The sequence below is a fragment of the Bacillus rossius genome, chromosome 18, assembly GCF_032445375.1.
Source record: "Bacillus rossius redtenbacheri isolate Brsri chromosome 18, Brsri_v3, whole genome shotgun sequence".
NCBI classification, from domain to species: Eukaryota; Metazoa; Arthropoda; class Insecta; order Phasmatodea; family Bacillidae; genus Bacillus; species Bacillus rossius.
Window position 1 is genome coordinate 29,061,814 of NC_086345.1, and position 19,434 is coordinate 29,081,247.

At 43.0% G+C, this 19,434-nt stretch overlaps 1 protein-coding gene across 1 annotated transcript; it reads right to left on the reverse strand.

The window, feature by feature from the left end:
• Nucleotides 1-1,512: 1,512 nt before the first annotated feature.
• LOC134541101 (sodium-independent sulfate anion transporter-like) lies at nt 1,513-18,790 on the reverse strand. Its single transcript, XM_063384267.1, has 12 exons — nt 18,682-18,790; nt 14,142-14,341; nt 12,489-12,684; nt 10,877-11,100; nt 10,062-10,239; nt 8,493-8,660; nt 7,544-7,705; nt 7,151-7,291; nt 6,074-6,219; nt 5,121-5,294; nt 4,272-4,425; nt 1,513-2,897 (listed from the first exon to the last, which is right to left on the reverse strand). Coding segments are annotated over exons 1-12 (1,908 nt in total). The 5' UTR covers nt 18,683-18,790; the 3' UTR covers nt 1,513-2,733.
• Between the last annotated feature and the right edge of the window lie 644 nt (nt 18,791-19,434).

Below are 19,434 nucleotides of genomic sequence, written 5' to 3' on the forward strand. Positions count from 1 at the left end.
GTCTCTGTCATAAGCTACAGTCCAGATGCGATTTGTTGAGCCTACAGATGACCAGACACCTCAGTGCTGGATCAGAGCTCTAGCATGACCAACGTCCCTAGCTTGGAGGATGGTGAGTTGAAGTCTCTAGACAGAGCTGCAAGAGTGGTCACCTTCCTGTTACAACTTGAGACCTCAACAGTGGTGACATTTGCCTGGCACATTTTAGGCACTCTTAAACTTTCTACGATTATAGAATTTTTTGACGTGATAACGTCTTATAAATCGATGAACGCCGGCTGCACGCACGAAAAATTGTCAAGTTCCGCCTGAGCCGAGCGTGCAAGAACCGACCAACCACCGTGCGAGAAAATCTGCTATAATATCAAACATGTTAAGGCTGGCTTTTAAACTAATTGTTCGGGATTATATTGAAACAAATTATTTAAATTAAATTTGCAAAAACTGTAAATAACATTTGAAAATTAAAAAGTATGCAATTTTTCATCAATGTTTCTTATGACGCTATCACGTACAATTATCGTCCGTAAACCGACTTTACAGACAACACCCCCCCCCCCCCCCTTCTTTTTTTCCATCGCCATGTGTTGTAATTGAAAATCAAATAATAAGTTGAATAACCATACAGATTAGCACTTAATTGAAATTTATACAAGCTGTCATGCATGGCAAAAAAAAATCTACACATAAATTTTTTTAAAAACTTATATACAAGGTGAATGTTATCAATATTTCCAGATTTACATTCACCCAGAACTAAACAAAACCGATTGTTAATGTTTACACTTGGAAAATAATGTGTCTGTTTAAGGTAAACTCAACTCTCTTTGTTATCAAGTGGCATTCCACTCTAGACTTTATGAATCACAGATACAATCACAATAAAACTCTCTGTGTTCTGAACATACAAAATCTAGTGATTTTTAAAAACTACATTAGAGTAAGTATAGCTGTCCAACAGAGTTGTATTTGAATATGTGCATTAGGACCTTGAACTCTACACCGAGAAGTTCATATAAAAATATCAAAGGGGTGTATCCTGTGAACTTGATAGCTACACAATAACACATTTTCTCGCAGTGGTCAAATTTATGTTGTTCTTTGAGGGATATGGCAGTTTTTATTCGCCTTGGATACAACCATCCATCCACCAACTCAACTAATTGTCGTCCAAAAAATGACAATTGCATACCAGTCCTTTGTGGTACCCAAGGTCGCACATATTTGGTGCGCAATGCAAAATGATTATTGCATTAATTATTGGTTACCTATGTAACTCACAAAAATCAACTATAAAATCAAAATTTTTATGCAGGAAGGGAGTGTCTCGAATTGAACAATCAATACTACCACCTCATATGCTTAGAGAGAGAGAGAGAGAGAGAGAGAGAGAGAGAGAGAGAGAGAGAGAGTGTGTGTGTGTGTGTGTGTATGTGTGTGAGAAAAAACAATTTGATTAAGAGTTCCCACAAAAGAAAGGAAAAAATAACGAACAAAATAATCAAACACAGCAAGGACTAAAAACTTTTATTTGTGTCTTTTAAGCTCTATGAGACATGTACAGAACACATAAACACCAGATTAACTACAGAAAACTGTGGTTGTATGTATAATTAAATCACCAAATGATTTTCAGTAACATTGTAGGTTGTAAAATGATGCATAAAATTTTACCACCAGGCCATTCTTAGCAGCCAATAAAAAAAAAATTAAAACCGGTCAACAGTTAGTGACATTATTACATGAAATACGAGTAGTTGGCAGATAAATGGTTAGGGTTTAGCAGGAATATAACCAATAAAAATCAGATTATGTGTCAGCCAGGTGTCATTTACTACTAGTAAAAATTTGATTTGATCGGCATCTTGGATACCCAAAAAACTTTTCCAGAACAAATTAATAGGATAGGGTTTGCATAGGAATATAATTGCTCAGTTGTCGAATCGATACACACATTTCAACAATAACTGCATATTTCTTCAAGGCTAGACTCTAGTCTCGCATGCACTCGATATGTGTTAAAACTTGTGTTACGCACATGGACTTGAACAACGGAATATTGAATGAACTGAGAGATACATGGCTGTCATTGGTTTTATGTATTCTAGGGAGTTTCTGAGTAAAACATGATCCAATCATGTGATGAAAAACGCACAGTCTCTAGGGTAGCCAGGCGGTAAAATCAAACGCAAAACGGTAAGGTCTCCAGATATCGATGGTCCAGCCACACGATGTCAGACAGAAATTTCACCAGCTCAGCCTGGTGATGAGATGAATGTGGGGCTCTAATACATCAGCCATATTCAGCAGAGTTTAGTAAAAGATACAGACAGAGCATAAGCTGTCAAAGTTAAGCCATTTTTTTCCACATTTTTTTTCTTATGATTTTCCCATGCCAATGTGGTGGACATTTGTTTATAATTGTATTAGCTGTTATAGCCTGATTTCATTACCGACTCTAGTTAAGCTGTTTGAAAGAAAATTAGATTAAACTATTACTGGTTAATATATATATATATATTAAAAGTAAAAAAAAAAACTTCATAATACAAATATATGAGTTGAACCTTCCCTCTATTTTAACCACCAATACAGGTACAGCTACATTTGTAAACAAATGGCGGCCATATTGGTACGTGCAGTACACTGAAATGCTTTTCCCCTTTTGGCTTCACTCCCATCGCCTAGAATCGGACTCATGCTCCATCTGTATGTTTATCTACTCTATGGACTTCAGAAGTCGTTCTTGACGCTGCTGCGCTTCCTCATGAGCTGCACGCGGGACTCTGGCGAAGTCGGGTCCAGTCCGTTCTCCACGAGGTAGGCCATCTCCACCTCCAGAGTGCTGACTCCCAGCATGGGCCTGGCCTCCGGCAGAGACAGGTCCAGCTCGCTGCCTGCAGTGAACATAACCTCTCCCGGCCTTAGTCACTGGGGCAGATTGAACTTACCCTCAAAGCACAAGACTGATCGGCTTCACCCTTGCACTCTCCAGTGCAACAACTTTCTATGTTCTATTTGGAATTATCTACCAAAATGTTTGTCACGGCAGGGCATATAAAAATTGTCCTGCAAATTTTGAATGCACAGAAGTACGATATTAACAAGAGACTAGACTTTAACGATCTGGAAAATGTGTATGTTGATGGTTTTATGAATATGATTAAAAATGTTTAAAAAATTCGAAGTTTTCAAAACTTCCGTGTTTTCCTTTTGGGCCATAAATTGCATGAATTAACCTTTACTGCAAGCAATTTTCAACATTTTAAATAAATTAAAGAAATAAAAAAACAAGATTGGTCACTCTTAGTATGAGAGTAAACATTTAGACAAGAGGTACAATTCTAGTGCTATTGTAACGACGTAGGGTTTGGTCGCTGCAGCTTTTGGAACTAAAACCACATCTGCTCAGTAGACTTCGCAGGGCCCATGGCCCATTTGCTTTTGAGTGGCTGTAACATTTGGGAGAGGGTCTTTACTGGAGGCCTGGGTAGGCGGTAGGGTTAGCCCACAGGGAGAAAGACATTCCAGGGCTCTACCCTGGAAAATTTGAAAATTAAACTCTTTGAAACAACATTTTTAAGCCAACCTGGAACTTAAATTCCTATTGAGGTTTTGTTTATTTGGCTTAAGATTTTTAAATATTCTTTGATTTATAACTATACTCGATTAGTTGTTAAAAATCCTAACGATGAAACTCTGTTAAAATCGCACTAGGCAATAAAATGATTGAAAGTTTTTTTTTCTTGTACTAAATCACGAAAAAAAAAAAAAAAAAACAATTTTTGAAATCGAAAATATTGACTAGCACTTAAAATTACACACTAAGTGCAATTTAATTATTCCTTTTACCATTAATTTCCATTATGTTTTACAGAAAACTAGACAAAAGAGGAAAATAAAACAGCTAGGCATGGGTCCTGCTAGGCACGGGTCCTGCTAGGTGCGGGGCCTTGCTAGGCACGGGCCCTGTTAGGTACGGGGTCCAGCTAGGCAACAGGGCCCTGCTAGGTATAGGACCCTGCTAGGTATGGGACCCTGCTAGGCATGGGGTCCTGTTAGGCACGGGGCGCTGATAGGCACGGGGCGCTGCTAGGCACGGGGCACTGCTAGGCATGGGGACCTGAAGGCGCAGTGTCCTTGGACAGTTGCACGACATGCCCTGCCCTGGAGCCGCCCTTGGTATCATATAGTTTCGGAGGGAAGCCAGGTAGTAAATACTCTCTTGTCCGATTACGGAATCTCCGCAAGTGCGTGAGGCTGTTGCTCACCGAACAAAATTTCCATGATCTCCTCTTCGGTGCTGGCGTGCTTCATATCTCCCAGATCGTTCTTTTGCAGGAATCCTATCATGCTCTTCGGAGCATTTATGAAGACCAGAACCTGGTTATGTATCTGGAAGTCCATCAGAATTAACTTCAGGCCCTGAAACAACAGGTAAAAAATTGATTACACGTGTGGCACACTTAGGGCGGTATTCCAGAATGTTAGGGTAAATAAGCGAATAATAACGCCTTGTTGTGATGCAAATGTAACCTAACTCACGGGCCGTATTCCAAAACAAGTCCGAACCGATTCTCAGAAAGGTAAGAAAATGCAACTGTTTCAATAAACGGTGCCGTACGCGAGGCTAGGAATGGTTCCAACACTTTCTAGCAGACGTTTGGCAACCATCGATACAATTGTTGTGGAGAAAAATCCTGAAAGAGCATCGCCACAGCACGAACTAAGTGGTGTTATTTTAATTTTCTCAAGTACTTTTTAAGTTGCTATTATTCTTAAAATAAGGGACTGGCAATGTCCTATAATGCACTAGGAAGCATGATATATATATATATTAATTTCTTAACATCAGTCTTATTAGTATACTTATTAGAATATAATGTTGTATGAGGCCTGGCGATATTGCAAATTACATTGCGAACCTAAAAAAACATGTTTTGGTTTTGGGACAAAGTAATGCCACAGAACCAATAAAGCAACCTGCATTTACTGTATTTTGCTAATGAATGACACTAGGTGAAGGGAACAATGCTTTGAAATATCATTCAGTTGCTGTAAGGAAATGTGGTAACCACTGCCTCGTACGCCCATTGCAGTACTTTCTCAGCGCTAGTCACCTGGGCGGTCGTGTAGTCGACGCCCTTGAAGTAGGCGCAGTTGACGACGACGGGCAGCTTGCCCTTGGCGTCTCGCGAGGCCACCTTGCCCAGCTCGGTCCTGAGGTAGTCCATGGCCGGGTACAGCAGCCCGATGTCGGGCGTCACCAGCACGTACTCCCCGCCCGAGTGGCCCTGCGGCCACAGAGATGACACCCTGTGTAGAGCGGCGACTGCCACGGAGCATGGAAGCCAAGGAGAAAATTCAATATCTTTACCAGCGGAGTTGGGAATTTCCAAGAGTTGGCCTGTTAATACTATAAAGTTTCCCTTTGGCTATTGTGAGCCTTGGTTCGCGCCATCCGCCACAGATGGCAGCACCGTGGTTACACGTTTCCGTTCCATACGAATTCCGTTCCATTCACGAAATTACTCCTACCAAATACCGTATGCCGGGAGCTAAGTTGGTTACGCATCAAAAAGGGTCTCAAACGCAGGGAACAACTAAACTGACGAGGCTGTTTGATGGATTTGTTCATCGCCAGTGGAAGGGAGACCCATACAGTGATGTTTAACAAGGCATGGTGTGAAGATCGCGCTACAGCGCTCTGCTCACGGCGAGCCAGGGCCCGGGGCGCAGGGACCAGTGGCGTAGCCAGGATTTGTGTATGTGGGGGTGGTAAGAAGCATGCCCTCACCCCCCCCACCCCCCCGTATTTAAGCAGTGGGTTCGGGGGGTCCTCCCTCGGGAAAATTTTGATTTTAAGTTGTAAAATAGTGCTGTTTTTGCAGTTTTCAGTACTTAAATTTAAATATTGTAATGGTAAAAATTAAAAATTTTATTAATTTTATTATGAAATTTGTTTGAGTGATGAATAAGAAATTAATTAAAGATTTGGTGCTAAGGTGGGGGGTGGAGGTTAGAACCCCTAAACCCTCCCCCCCCCCTGGCAGCGTCCCTGGCAGGGACGCACCTTGCAGGTCTTGACGGAAATCTGGGGGCGCGCCCAGTGGTACAGCAGCTGAGCCGCGTTGAAGACGACGCCGATGAGCAGCCCCACCTCCACGCCGATCAGCAGGCACGCGGCCAGCGTCAGCACCAGCGCCGCCAGGTCTCTCTCTGGGGGAACCACGGGGCATGTCCCTCGGTCACGTCTCGCAGTCGTCGTCACACCTCACCATGCACGAGTCATGTACATGTCACATCCCATCATACCAGGGCCGGTGCAAGGTAAATTGGCGCCCTAGGCGAAAAAAATTAATGCACCCGCACCCCCCACCCCACCACCGGGCACCCCACAAAAAATTTTCCTTCCTCAAAATACATCACGTAAGCCTAAGATTTTGTCAACAATCAAATGTAAGTAGGCTTGTGTTTTTTTTTACTTATTACAAATCATAAACAGGTCACCATGGACTTAAAATAATATCTTATATCAATATAAACATTCCAAACTGTTAAAAAAATCCATTTTCATCTAGTTTCAGTAATCGTTAAACATATTATATCAGCTGTTGTGTGTCGTGCTGCGCCGCCCCCAGCTTTTTGGCGCCCTAGGCGGTGGCCTAGTTCGCCTGTATGAACGCGCCGGCCCTGCATCATACCATCATACAACGCATACATTCATGAATACGTTCACCTGCATAGCTGCAAAGTATGAGTGTTGGGAATCATAACCCAAATTTCAATTGCAAAATAATAAAATATACACACCAGCACACGCCTGCACATGTGCACATGGCAGCCATGCTTCTTTCATTGCTGCCAAGGTAACACAATACTGTCAAAAAAATTTCCAAACTATAATAGTTTGCAATTATATTCTATACGCCATCCTGTTAATACACCATTCTGTTAATACGCCATTCTGTTAATACACCATTCAATAAATTCTGAACTAATTATTTTTTTATGTAAGCCATTATGTTTCAGAAATGTCTCTGTTTTCTTTATATACTGTTGGTGTTGGCTTTTCTCAACTGAGTTGATTTTTGTTAGTGGCCGTATTCCGAATGTGCGGTCTGCGGTCGAACGGCACGGGCCAACTCACTGCTCTTCTTCCACAGCTGTCGCATGGTGTCCACCTCGACCATGAAGATCACGGCGGAGATGAGCACTGCCGACAGCGCCGCCCGCGGGATGTAGTAGAAGTACGGGGTCAGGTAGCACAGCGCCAGCAGGATCAGCAGCGCTGGGGGGTCGACAACATAACCTCGCTGTAATCCCCTTTTGTTATTATGGTTTTTGGTGATTAGTTCATATATGATTTTTTATTATATTTAATTTTTTTTACCCTTTGATTCATATTTCTCCCATCAAACAACCTCTTGGAATGGGCAAAACGAAGAAGAAGAAGAAAAATCAAGTGAGGCCATTATCAAAGTATTGAACTCAAAGATGAAGCTATGTCTATGAACAAGTAAGAGAGAACTCGGGCACTCACCCGAGTACAGTCCGGCCATGGGTGTCCTGATGCCGCTGGCGTTGCTGACGGCGCTCCGGGAGAAGGCCCCCGTCGTCGGAACAGACTGTACGAAGGAGCCGAAAACATTGCACAGTCCCAAGGTCAGCATCTCCTGTGTCGCGTCCAGCGACTGTCCTGCCGCTGTGAACCAACATTCAGAATGATCTATCTGAAGTAGAACATATTTTAAAACATTTCTCTTTAAGTTTTACTAAATATACTACTACTGCTATCAATGCTATTGCTGCTGCTGCTGCTGCTACTACTACTACTACTACTACTACTACTACTACTACTACTACTATCACCACCATGTGCGTAGATCATGGAGGGTGCCAGGGGACCCGGGCCTTCCTGGAATTAAGTAGCCCCTCACTGAAGGGCCCCACTTTCGCTTGTAAACATACTTTTAAGAAAGCAAATTCAATAGCCCTTTTAAAAAAATATGCACTAAACTTACACACCATTAAAAATATATATATTTTTTTATTTTAACAAAATGAAACAAAAGAAAAAAGCTGTCGTTTACCCCCTTAATAAGTCATGAAGAGGTTTACCACCATAACATACTAAATTACTTATTCACATATCGCAGTGCAGCTCTACAAGACTTTTTTGAAAAATTCTTGGCCTGGGATTATAATTATGAGAGCTTAAGTCACTCATGTGTAGTATTGAGTCATTTACTCTCAGTGGTTCCAGACTGGAGTCTGTAAAAGGCTAGAAACTGATATTATTTATGCCCTGTCATGCCTTAATATTTTAAGAAACATGTACTAGCTTCGTAAGGTAATGTATTAGAAAAAACTATGTACTGTACGGGTTTAATGTGTCCAAAAGTATTCAATTGTAGGTCGTTTAGGCGTAAATGAAGATGTTTGAAATGGCTGTGCATGCGTCAGCGTCAGCGTGCGACGGCTGGACTCACAGAAAGCCTTGGCGATGGCGACATTGCTGAGCACGCTGATGATGGGCACGACCACCAGGCCGGAGCCCAGGTCGTTGCACATCTGCGTGAACGTCATGGCGGTCGTGTTCCCGCTCTGGACGGAGAACGAGGGCAGCTGGAAGGGCGGCAATCCTGGCTTGATGGTGCCTGGGGGGGAACAAGGCACTCTTTCAGCACCGCACGCGCGTCGACGCGGGCTGCTTTCCCTTTCCCGCTGGCAGCAGCCCAATTCTGGTTTTCCAAATTTCGAAATGTAAAATATACACTTATGACTATATTCCAAGACATTCTGGTAAGGTAGCGAATAAGCACTGCCTTTTTGGGATACAACTATAACCTAACTCGCGGACCGTATTCCAGAATGTGTTTGAACCTAATCCTGGGAAGAAAACAAATCGGCAACTGTTTTGATAAACGGGTCCTCTGCGCGAGGCCAAAACTGGTTTCAACGCATTCTAGTGGACGTTTCGCAACTAAGGAAGCGATTGTTACGGAAACACTGATAGAGATAGCAGCTCCATCGCACAAAAATAGAACCGTCTTTCTGATTTTCTCAAGTACATACTTTTTAAGTTGAGATTATTCCTTGTTATTCCTTAAAAAAAATAAGGGACTGGCTGTTTCCTATCGTGCACTTGGAATAGGGTTAGTGTACAGGTGTAGCATATTCAACACCTAAACCCTTATTTTTGTATCTTGGAATACCGTCCCTAGCTCCTACTCGGATTATATCCTAACGGGATCAGGTGCCGATGGAGTATATGTGTAGGCATGCCTGTAGACCTTTGTTGTAGTTGAAGTTGTCAGTAGCTGAGATTGGGAGTGGTCCTGACACCCACGGGAGAAGGTGCCTGTCGACTGAGGTGACGGAGCTGTTGCCAGTAATCTTGAATAGTGACGTTTTTAATTGCATAAAATGTTAAATTAATGTCTTCATTAATAACAATCATTGTTCAAAAATACGAGAAATTTTTTTTATGTAGGTACTCATTGATTTCTCTTTTGAATCGTATTTTACTCAGATATGTAAATTTAATTATATACCTTTAGGATATTACATTTTTCTACGGATCATCTGAATTTTTACTATCTGAAACATCTTAAAAAGCTCACTTTCCCTGTGGTTAGCAAAGTTTCAACAGGGAGTGGCCACATCTGAATTATTGCATGGTAAGTGTGAAACCATTACTTCTTTTGCTAATTTTTGTGCCATGTTGGCTAGATGTCTAAAAAAAATTGGGTGAAGTTAAGTGTTTGCATTAGAGAAACAGTTTCAAATTACTTTTATTTATAAAAGTGATTGTTTTTAATCCATACATACTAAACATTATCAGATGTTTAAAAAAAAACTTTCTGCAATGTTTTGGGTGTAACAATATGGCGACGGTGAGTAAAAAAAGTGACTTCAACTATGTCACAGCATGTCATCTCCTGACATTTACTAACTCCACGGATTTTACGGTATTCATTAACAGAAAAAGTGGAAGTATTTTTCTATTTGAAGGGACCATTCAAGAAGGTTTCGGAAATAAAACAAACAGTTTTCACCTGAGAGGAGGAAAGGCGATGGGCCGTTCTTGGAGAACTTGTACGAGATGATGGAGCAGACCAGGACGACGAGTGCATTCCGCGAGATGGAGAAGAACCAGAACAGCTTGTTGACGATCCTCTGTGACTGGCTCTGCTTGTGGGCCTCTTTGGGCCCCACGTGGGCATCTTTCATTTTCTGCAAAAAAACATTTCATCCAGTCACTGCAAACACACTTACAAGCACCTCATGTGCGACCACAAGAGACACGGAGAAAATGAGCGAGGAGGAACAATTATATGAACTAACAACGGAATGAACTGGCGGAAGGACTGTCAGTGCTCCGAAAATCTCCACGAGCTCGCAACGATTACTACCTCATGTCTCATCTCGGAAAAAAATCCCATTTTCTTGGGCCTAGCAGGATCCAAACATGGATAGTTTCGATGGGAGGTGACCACTGAACCACCATGAACTCATTTGTGTCAACGAAATGTTGAAACCAGTTCATTCATTAACACCCAAAACAAGTCAGCCCAAGTTAACTTAACCTCCCATTTACTAAATGCCTTTCTATGAACTATGAACTCTCAAAGACATGGCCACAACAAAAATGTCAGTTTGGCATTGCACTTTTAAAGAACCGATCCATTTAGAGCATAACTTGTAAGCTTTCCTATAATTCTGTTAAGAAAAGAATCGTCAATTTTGTCTTCTCAGGGTAAACCCAAGCTCGAAACTTAACCAGGGCCCCGCTGCTTGATGTCCGGACCTAGGGGATTTTACATTTTCCTGCCCCTCTCTCTCGATGGCACCGAATGGTGGTGCCACTCACCCTGATGAGCAGCAGCACGACGATGCAGGAGACCCCCAGCACGGCGTCCCACATGCGGGTCTCCCGGGCGTTCACGACCACGCCCTTGAGGCTCCCGACGAAGTCGTGCGCGCTGACGCTCCGCAGCCCCAGGAGTCCCTTCAGCTGGGCGGCGGCGATGATGAGCGAGGTGGCTGTGGTGAAGCCAGACGTCACGGGGATCGAGATGAAGTCCACCAGGATGCCTGCGGCACCGGAAACCTCTACAGCCACTGGCAGCATGATGGCAGCTATACTCTAGCTGCTTGCACCTTCATTGGTGGTACTACCGCTTCTAGCAACTGCTGTAGATTGCTGATTGTCAATTAAATGGGTCAAAGATGGCCAGGGACGTAGCCAGCCTGGGGGGGGGGGGGGGTAGGGGTTCTAACCCCCCCCCCCTTAGCCCCAATTATTTTTTCTGAAAGCAGGTTACCTAAAAGCTTGGGTGTCTTACTGCTATTACCGGCCACTGCACTGGAGGGGAAGAGTAAGCGAGCCCTACCGATTCTCCTTCCCTTCCCCTACCCCTGTCACGAGCAGAAGCTATAAGGTTGTGACGCCGTGACGGGTCCCAAGCTTTTAAATATTTTACACCTACTGTATTTAACCAGCGCGGTAATTATAAGCAGGTGTTGACTGGGCTTCCAAAAGCGTAAGGATCGCTGTGTGTGTATAGAATTGAGACAATGACATGGTGTCATGTAACTCTTCAAGCTAAAGTTAATTGTTTCCAGGAATAGATCAGTTCTGCCGAAACCCAACCCTTTTTATTCCTTTTTTTTTTTTGTATTGTCGAGCTTCGAACATGATTTATGATTTTTAGTGGATGTAAAGAAGGCACTTGGATTGATAAAAATATCTTTAATTAATTTCTTACTTCATCACTCAAACAATTTTTATTAAAAAATTAATAACATTTTTACCATTACAATATTTAAAGTTAAGTACCAACAACTGCTAAAATAGCACTATTTTACACCTTAAAATCCAAATATTTTCCGGGGGTGGACCCCCGGACCACCCACTTTATTAGGGGGGGACCATGCTTCTTAACCCCCCCCCCCCCCCCACATTTCACCAATCCTGGCTATGCCACTGAAGATAGCCATTGGACCAAAAATCAATCATACCATTACCACAAACAAAAAAATTCAGAATTATTTTCCACAATGTTGAAACAAATTTCAATGAATCAATCGTTACAATTTTAATGAAATAAATCAAAAGAAAGTATTAATTGCAATGGCGTATGTCCAAAAAAGTGAATATAAAAATTCCCCATTGCATGAATAATTTGAAGAATACCCCAAATAACGAAATTTTTATGCGCAACATAGATATCTATGTGAGTGACGAACTGTCATAAATTTGTTGATAGGCTTTTATGGTGGACATTCCTGGTCAATACCGAAATTTATAATTATCAGTGCTGTATGACCGCTTTAACAACTGGTACTGTGAAACATCAGTGACTACAACATGTTCATAATAGCTGGTTATCAAAAGCCAAAAAACGGTTTATTTTTGAAAAACCTACGATAAAGTATATGAAGCTAGGATACCTAGAGAAATGGGGATTTTATTGACATACCCAGGTTGAGCAGTCCCATGAGAAGCTGCACGCACCCACAGAGGAAAGTGAGCAGAAACACAGACTCTATGGGAAGATCGTGCGTGTACTCGAAGGTGACCAGCGCCATCAGAGACGTGATGCCGATGGACACTTCCTTGATGGTGCCGAACACCATGTACACCAGGCCGCCCATGAAGGACGAGTACAGGCCGTACTGTGAAGGTAAACAATTGCAAGCACAGAATAGGTAAGCAGGCATGGGCAGATACCAATAATTCAAATACTGGCACGGTAAGCTTAACACAGTTGTAATTATGCTTGGCTTTTATTTCAAAATTAATGTTTATCTGAAGCATCATTGATAAAAACGAGCTGTTAATAAACACGAAGTTAAATGGTAGCATGGCGGTATGACACTTTTTTTGTAGCAGCAACAAGATATTTTCTCGATATAGAATCTAAAATATAATTTATGGTTGAATAGTAGGTGTTTAAGTTTTCACAAGTACCTTATTAGTGATAGAAAGATTTTGATGTCAAAAATTAATATTTTGGTCAAGGCTATAAAATTACTTTTCTACCACCAGACAATATTTGGCGAGGTCTATATCGGTAAAATACTTCATGGGACCCACAAAACTGTGTCTTTCGGTGCATTTACACATTCAAAAAATATAACCAATCATTAGTGTCAGCATTCAGTTAACATTGAATACTGACCTATACCGAGGTTTGTCCAACTGTTTTGCCTCGTGGTCAGAGTTCCTGGCTGGTGAGCGATAGGTTCTATTCCCATTTTGGTTATGGCATTTTTTGCACTATAAAAATGTTTCCTGATTTAGTTAAGAACTGAGTGTTGTAAAGTCATTTCTAGCTCCACAGATTCACCGCGCTCCGGCATCCAATACAGAATCGCTGCCTTGGAATCGAACAACGGGGACTCATCATCAGTGGATATACCTAAAGATTTCATATGCGATTTGACTGTAATTTATATTGAAACATTTCTAGAAGATCTCTAGCCAATGGTAAAAATGCAGCTCTTGGGTGTGTGAGTTCCCCGTGACTTGAGTCAAAGGGAAGATGATGTCCAACACAAGTGGAAGGTTTGCAATTCTTCGAGCCTGATTAGCACTGTTGAGTCCATCTTGGTGATCGTATATGGTCCTAAATTTACAGGGCCTCTACTTACACGTGGTTGGCATAGTTGCAGCTCTGTGAGATGTTCGCTACAGTTGTGGCCTTAGCGTTTGTGGGGCCCTAGGTCATTTAATTTTTTTGCGTATTTATATTTTAGAGGGGGGGTTGAGAATACGGATACCATCAACCAGAATATTTGAAAAATAGTCTCTTTAAACCCACATTTGTCAATTCAAACTTGATAGGTTAACTAATTCATTAAAGAAAATCTTAATAATATTTCCTGATAAATTATATACATTTTAGTTTTACAAATGCTAATGATACCAGGGAATCAACATCATTATGTGAGCCAGTACTAGTTTTTTTAAGTTTTATATTACTTTTGAATTCTCCTTTAATCCACATTACTGAACACATTTTTTACAGTAAACTAGACAGACGAGGAAAACAAGAATGGGTCCCGGTGGGTCGCCCACTGGTGGGCTACGTGTTCCCGCGAAGGGACGGTCGGAACCCCGGGTGACGTACCTGGGCGGGCAGGCCGGCGAGCGAGGCGTAGGCGATGCTCTGCGGCATCATGGTGAGTCCCAGGGTGACGCCCGCCACGCAGTCTCCCAGGGCGTCGACGCGGGTGTAGCGGGGCAGCCAGGCGAGGATGGACACCCTCTGGATCAGCAGGGCCCTCAGCTTCCCGGCACGGCCGGTAGATGTCTCCAGCGCCTTGCCCACTGCGCAGTCGCCCACTCGCTCAGCCCGTGCTGCTGAGATACCAACATTACTGCTCGGCCGGGAGCGTGTGACTGCGACACCGGGAACTAGGCGTTCCTATATTTCGCTCTGTGGGAAGTCAATATAAACTTGCGACCTCTTTGAGTCACTTTGTTCGAATCACTGGAAACGACGGCTGGGCGCGAAGTGAGTGCTTTTAAGATCAAGAGTGGCTCGCGGTCCAGAAAAGGTGAAAAAAAGCTGTCGCATATTTCTTGGCTCTATTTTCAATAGTGTAGATGTTTCGCACGCAAAACATTGGCTGGAGCGTAGCAGTAGCGGATCCAGAGGGGGGGCTAAGGGGCTCAAGCCCCCTCTAAAAGCATCTGGGTCCACTATTGTTTTAGTGTTTGCCTTGATAAAGCCTAGCCTCAGCTGTGTCAAGCCCCTCCCAAACCAAAATCCTGGATCCGCCACTGGAGCGTAGTGTTTTCAGTGTGGAAGTTACTGTGTTTAACCATAATTAGGCATGGCCAAGGCGTTTCTGTCATTGTACTATGGCAATGGTGTAGTAGGAAATGACTCCAAACATGTCGCAGCATGCCCTCTACTGTCGATTACTAACACCATGTAACACACAGCAAAGCAATATCCTTTTGTTGAGGAAATCATTTTGGGATCTTGGGATGTTGCTCACAGATTTATGATGTCGGTACAGTGCTTCAAATGTTCTATAAGGTGGCAATCCCGACATTCCAACATGATTTAAACTTATAAGCACCGAGTCGATAACCTAGTTAGTCGATTCTACATTGTCTGAAGCTCCTGTGCATAACCAATTGATGTTAAACTCCAAACTTTATTTTTAGCAGTTTCAGGTGTATTCTGATTAGGCAGTGTTTGTATCTATAATGTTTCGGGGCTGTCTTTATGGTGAATTTACAGTAATGGATATACTGAGATTGCAGAAATATCTAGAAAAATACACAAATAATATCCTGAGTTGTTTTGCTAGGCTAGTGTAAAAATAGATATAAATAATTGAAACAGTTTTCCAACGAAAAATGCTTCTCATTCATCAAGTAAGATGTATAAAAACCTGCCTCAACAATTTCTTGCAACATTTACTCAGACAGCTTTAAAAGAACCAGTAACACTTCTTGGCCACCCAATACTTATAGTCCGTCGATGAATATCGTTAGGAGAATTTATGCATATGTGTGTGTATGCATATATTTTCGTAAATATAGTACTTATTACATATTTTCTCCTTTTTTGAATGTGGAGTTTGCTGACCACCCACAATCAGTACAAATATTTGTTTGTTTTGTTCATTTATTTTATATTTTATCTGATGTCATTGGATTATTGTATTTATCTGATGTCATTGTATTATTGTATTATACGAATTATTGGCCAATAACTTTGTAAAAAAGGGGGTTGTCTGTAAAGCCGGTTTACGGACGATAATTTTACATGATAACGTCATAAGAAAACATTGATGAATATTGCATACTTTTTAATTTTCAAATATTATTTAGTTTTTGCAAATTTAATTTAAACAATTTGTTTGAATATAATCACGAGCAATTAGTTAAAAAGCCCGCCTTAACCTGTTTGATATTATAGAAGATTTTCTCGCACGGTGGTTGGCCGGTTCTTGCACGCTCGGCTCAGGCAGAACGTGACAATTTTTCGTGTGTGCAGCCGGCGTTCATCGATTTATAAGACGTTATCACGTAAAAAATTTTCAAACACAAAAAAAAATGTAATAAAGTGAAGTAAGCTAAACCACTTAGATCCCTTGTTAGTTACCTAACTTAAGTGTTTCGACAGTCCGAACAGATATACATTCCCGGGCGTCAGATCATGCAGGGTTATAAAGAGGTTGGTTCAGTTCCTCCCAATGGACATTTTGGCCAAATGTATAGTGCTGATAGCTGAGTTGGGTGAGGGGACAGAATTAATCAACTGTGCGGGGGCTGAGCTGGAGCTTTTCTTGAGATTTCTTCAAAATTTTCTACACTGCATTAATAGCAAACTTATTGTTTAGGGCTAATAATTTTTTATTTACATAATTTTTTTCAATTATTGGTAATATTTTACTATGTCTGGCATTAAGGACACTAACCTCAGAGTGACTTCTAGCCAATACATTAGAAATGTTTGAGATACATTTCTGTAATGTTGCAGGGACATTACAAGCGTTGTTTCAGAAATGCAACACAATGTTTGTAACATGACGTGCTGTATTAGAGAGCCGCAACCTAGATTTTTTTTCCTAGCCTAAGTTAATTCTAAGTGTGTAGGGGAGGGTCCAGGTTAGGGGAGGACCTAAGTGTGTCTCAGGCCGAAGCCTATACACTCTACCATGCGGGTTTTTAACCATGCAGGACAAGGGCGCGTGCATCGTGTGCTTATTGGGGTTTACTGGCCAGCCATGGCTGCGATTGGCGCCATGACTGACGCCCCATTGGTCGCCTAGCTTAAAGCTAGCTAATGTGACCCAGGTAAAACCTGCATAGACACAGGGAAAACCCTGGGCCGGTTCATGCGGGGATCAAATAACATGCATTAAGCAAGCAGGTAACTACTGGACAAGAGGAAGAAGGGTCCAGGTAAGAAGAGTTGGAGGGGCTGAAAAATCAACCATGCTGGAGTTGGGTGCTTGGGCCTTGCGGCCCGCATTTAAAGGTTGGGAACTCCTGGGTTATTATTAACCAGGGGCGCATGCGCCCCCAGGGGCGGGCGACTTCACTCGTCGGCCCAGCCACAGCTGCCCAGGCAGCCACAGTTAAAACAGAAGTGGGCAGACGAGCCAGTAAACCGGCTCGAACTGCTGGCGCACGGAGCGAAAGGCAGCCTGACGTTGCGCCATCTTCATCTTCCTTCTTCAGGTCAACAGCAGTACTTTTCAAGCCAGGGTGGGGGGAGGGAACCAACCTCGCCACCCAAAATCCCCGAAACGGTTTAAGGTCGCGCCGCTCGAGGCTACTGCTGCCACAGCTACAGCAGCCCCAGCTGAAGGTCCCTGATGTCTTCCTTCAGAGTTCCGATGCATTTCAATTCCGTTGCGCGCGCAGCAGTTCACAGCTCCGCAACTTCCAGCCCGCAGTTCGTCTACACTTCGCATTTTTTCAGCACATCGAGCTCCCCTGCGGTGCCTTCGCCGACGAAGCTGCTTCCTGCCACGCGCCGAGCTACATTCAGGCTACCTTTCACCCCGACAGCCGTGATAACGACTCCACAGGCCGGCCATTGGTCCGCGGACTGCTATTGGTTATTCGCAGCCACCCCAGCGAGATTGCAACTCTCGAGCTGGGCTCTCGTATCCGCCACCCGCGGGACGCGGTCGGTAGCAGTTGGCGCTGCTAGGCCGCCCCCAGCACGCACACAAATCCCACACGCACTGCCAGCCTTCGGTTACCCAATAGGGCGCAGGGAACTCCCAGCCAACAGCCCGCGAGAGAGATGTGCACGCCCCGAGAGACGACCGCCGACGCCGCAACCTAGGTCTGTTGTGACTGACATATACAGCGGGTTTCGAACCGCATGGACAACCGACTCAACGAGTCACGTGGGGAGAATGCAGGGCCATAAGGTGGATTCATAACCTTCACTTAGCACATGCACACAGGAGAACAAAAGTTATAAAATATGTCTCAGTCAGAAATATAATTTTTAAAATCAGTTTATTGTGGCTTATTGATTATTGTCTACCATAATTTCTACAATTCGTTTATTAATACATATTGCTGAAGGGAAACAAAATATTTTTTGGAATTATTATTTATAAATAATATATGTCAAACTTTCCAGTATTTATATTATTAAAAATAAATATTAACTATATTTTTTAACCAAAATTTAAATCATATCTACAAGCGGAAAATAATTGGTTAGCCTAAGATGCACATAAAGTTCTGCCATTCCCGATAACACCCGAACATTTCACCTTCGACCAACCTCGGGTTTATTTATATATATTTATATTTCTCTGTCTATTTTAATGTAGCTATACTAACCTAACTAACCGTCCATAGTGTTTTAAAGTGTTTTAATGTAGCTAACTTAACCGACCACTTTTAATATTTGAATTCATTTTTCCTGCGCAAAAATAAAACAAATCCCGAAGTTGGCCGAAGGTGAATTGTTCGGGTGCAATCGGGAATGGCAGAACTTTATGTGCATCTTAGGTCTCCCAAAATAATTTCAGTTGACCATGCTTTCGGTCAAGGATTTATCTGCTCAGTGAGCGTGAGAGAGGAAGTGCACGCTAGACGTAGAGGTGCTGTTCCAAGCGCGCGTGCCCGCAGCGCTGGCCGCCATGTTGTGGCTCCAGGAGCATCAGCGTACTCACTCTCGCACGGTGTGGCTGGACTGACGGCGGGGCAGGCGACTGACAACTCCCGGCGGCCGCTGCTATCTGCAGCCCGCGGCTAAGCCCACGACACACACGCTCCCCGCAGAGAGAACAATCGCACCCGGGAGGTGGATGGGGGGAGGGAAATTAGCCGTCGTCATCGAGTCGAAGGACGTCAGCGGTGCACCTTGCCTGCAGAGAATCCCCGCAGCCACGACTCGTGAGTTGTGTCACGTTTGCTTCAAGCACGGGGCTTCAAACCGTTGTTTACCACCAACCAGAGAGAAATTGAATGGCCCTTCCCCATTACATAATGTAAAAATTGTTCAATCCCAACCGATAATTTTTTTTTTAAATGTAAACATTACTACGATCATGACGTAATTTTACCCTGTGCGTATTGCATAAATGTTAATGTTTCAAAAAAATACATTTGCAATAGACATTTGTATATTGGTTCTACTATCAGGGTAAACCCGTGCACAAAAAAACTAATCGGGTCCCTGGTACCCCCTCTCAAAGCTTAATGACACTCCCTTTACCGTGTACAGTGGCACATCCAGAAGCCCGCAAAGAGAAAGCCTTAAGTTAAGAAACTATAGAGTGTTCTCCTTCCTCCTCCCCCCCTCCCGAACAAGGAGATTGCACTGACATGCACTCGGGGGCTACTGAGCGATTGCTAGGTGTTCCATGAGATAACTGCGCTGAGAGTGCAACAGCTTCCATGCCGCAACACAGTCAATGCAGGGT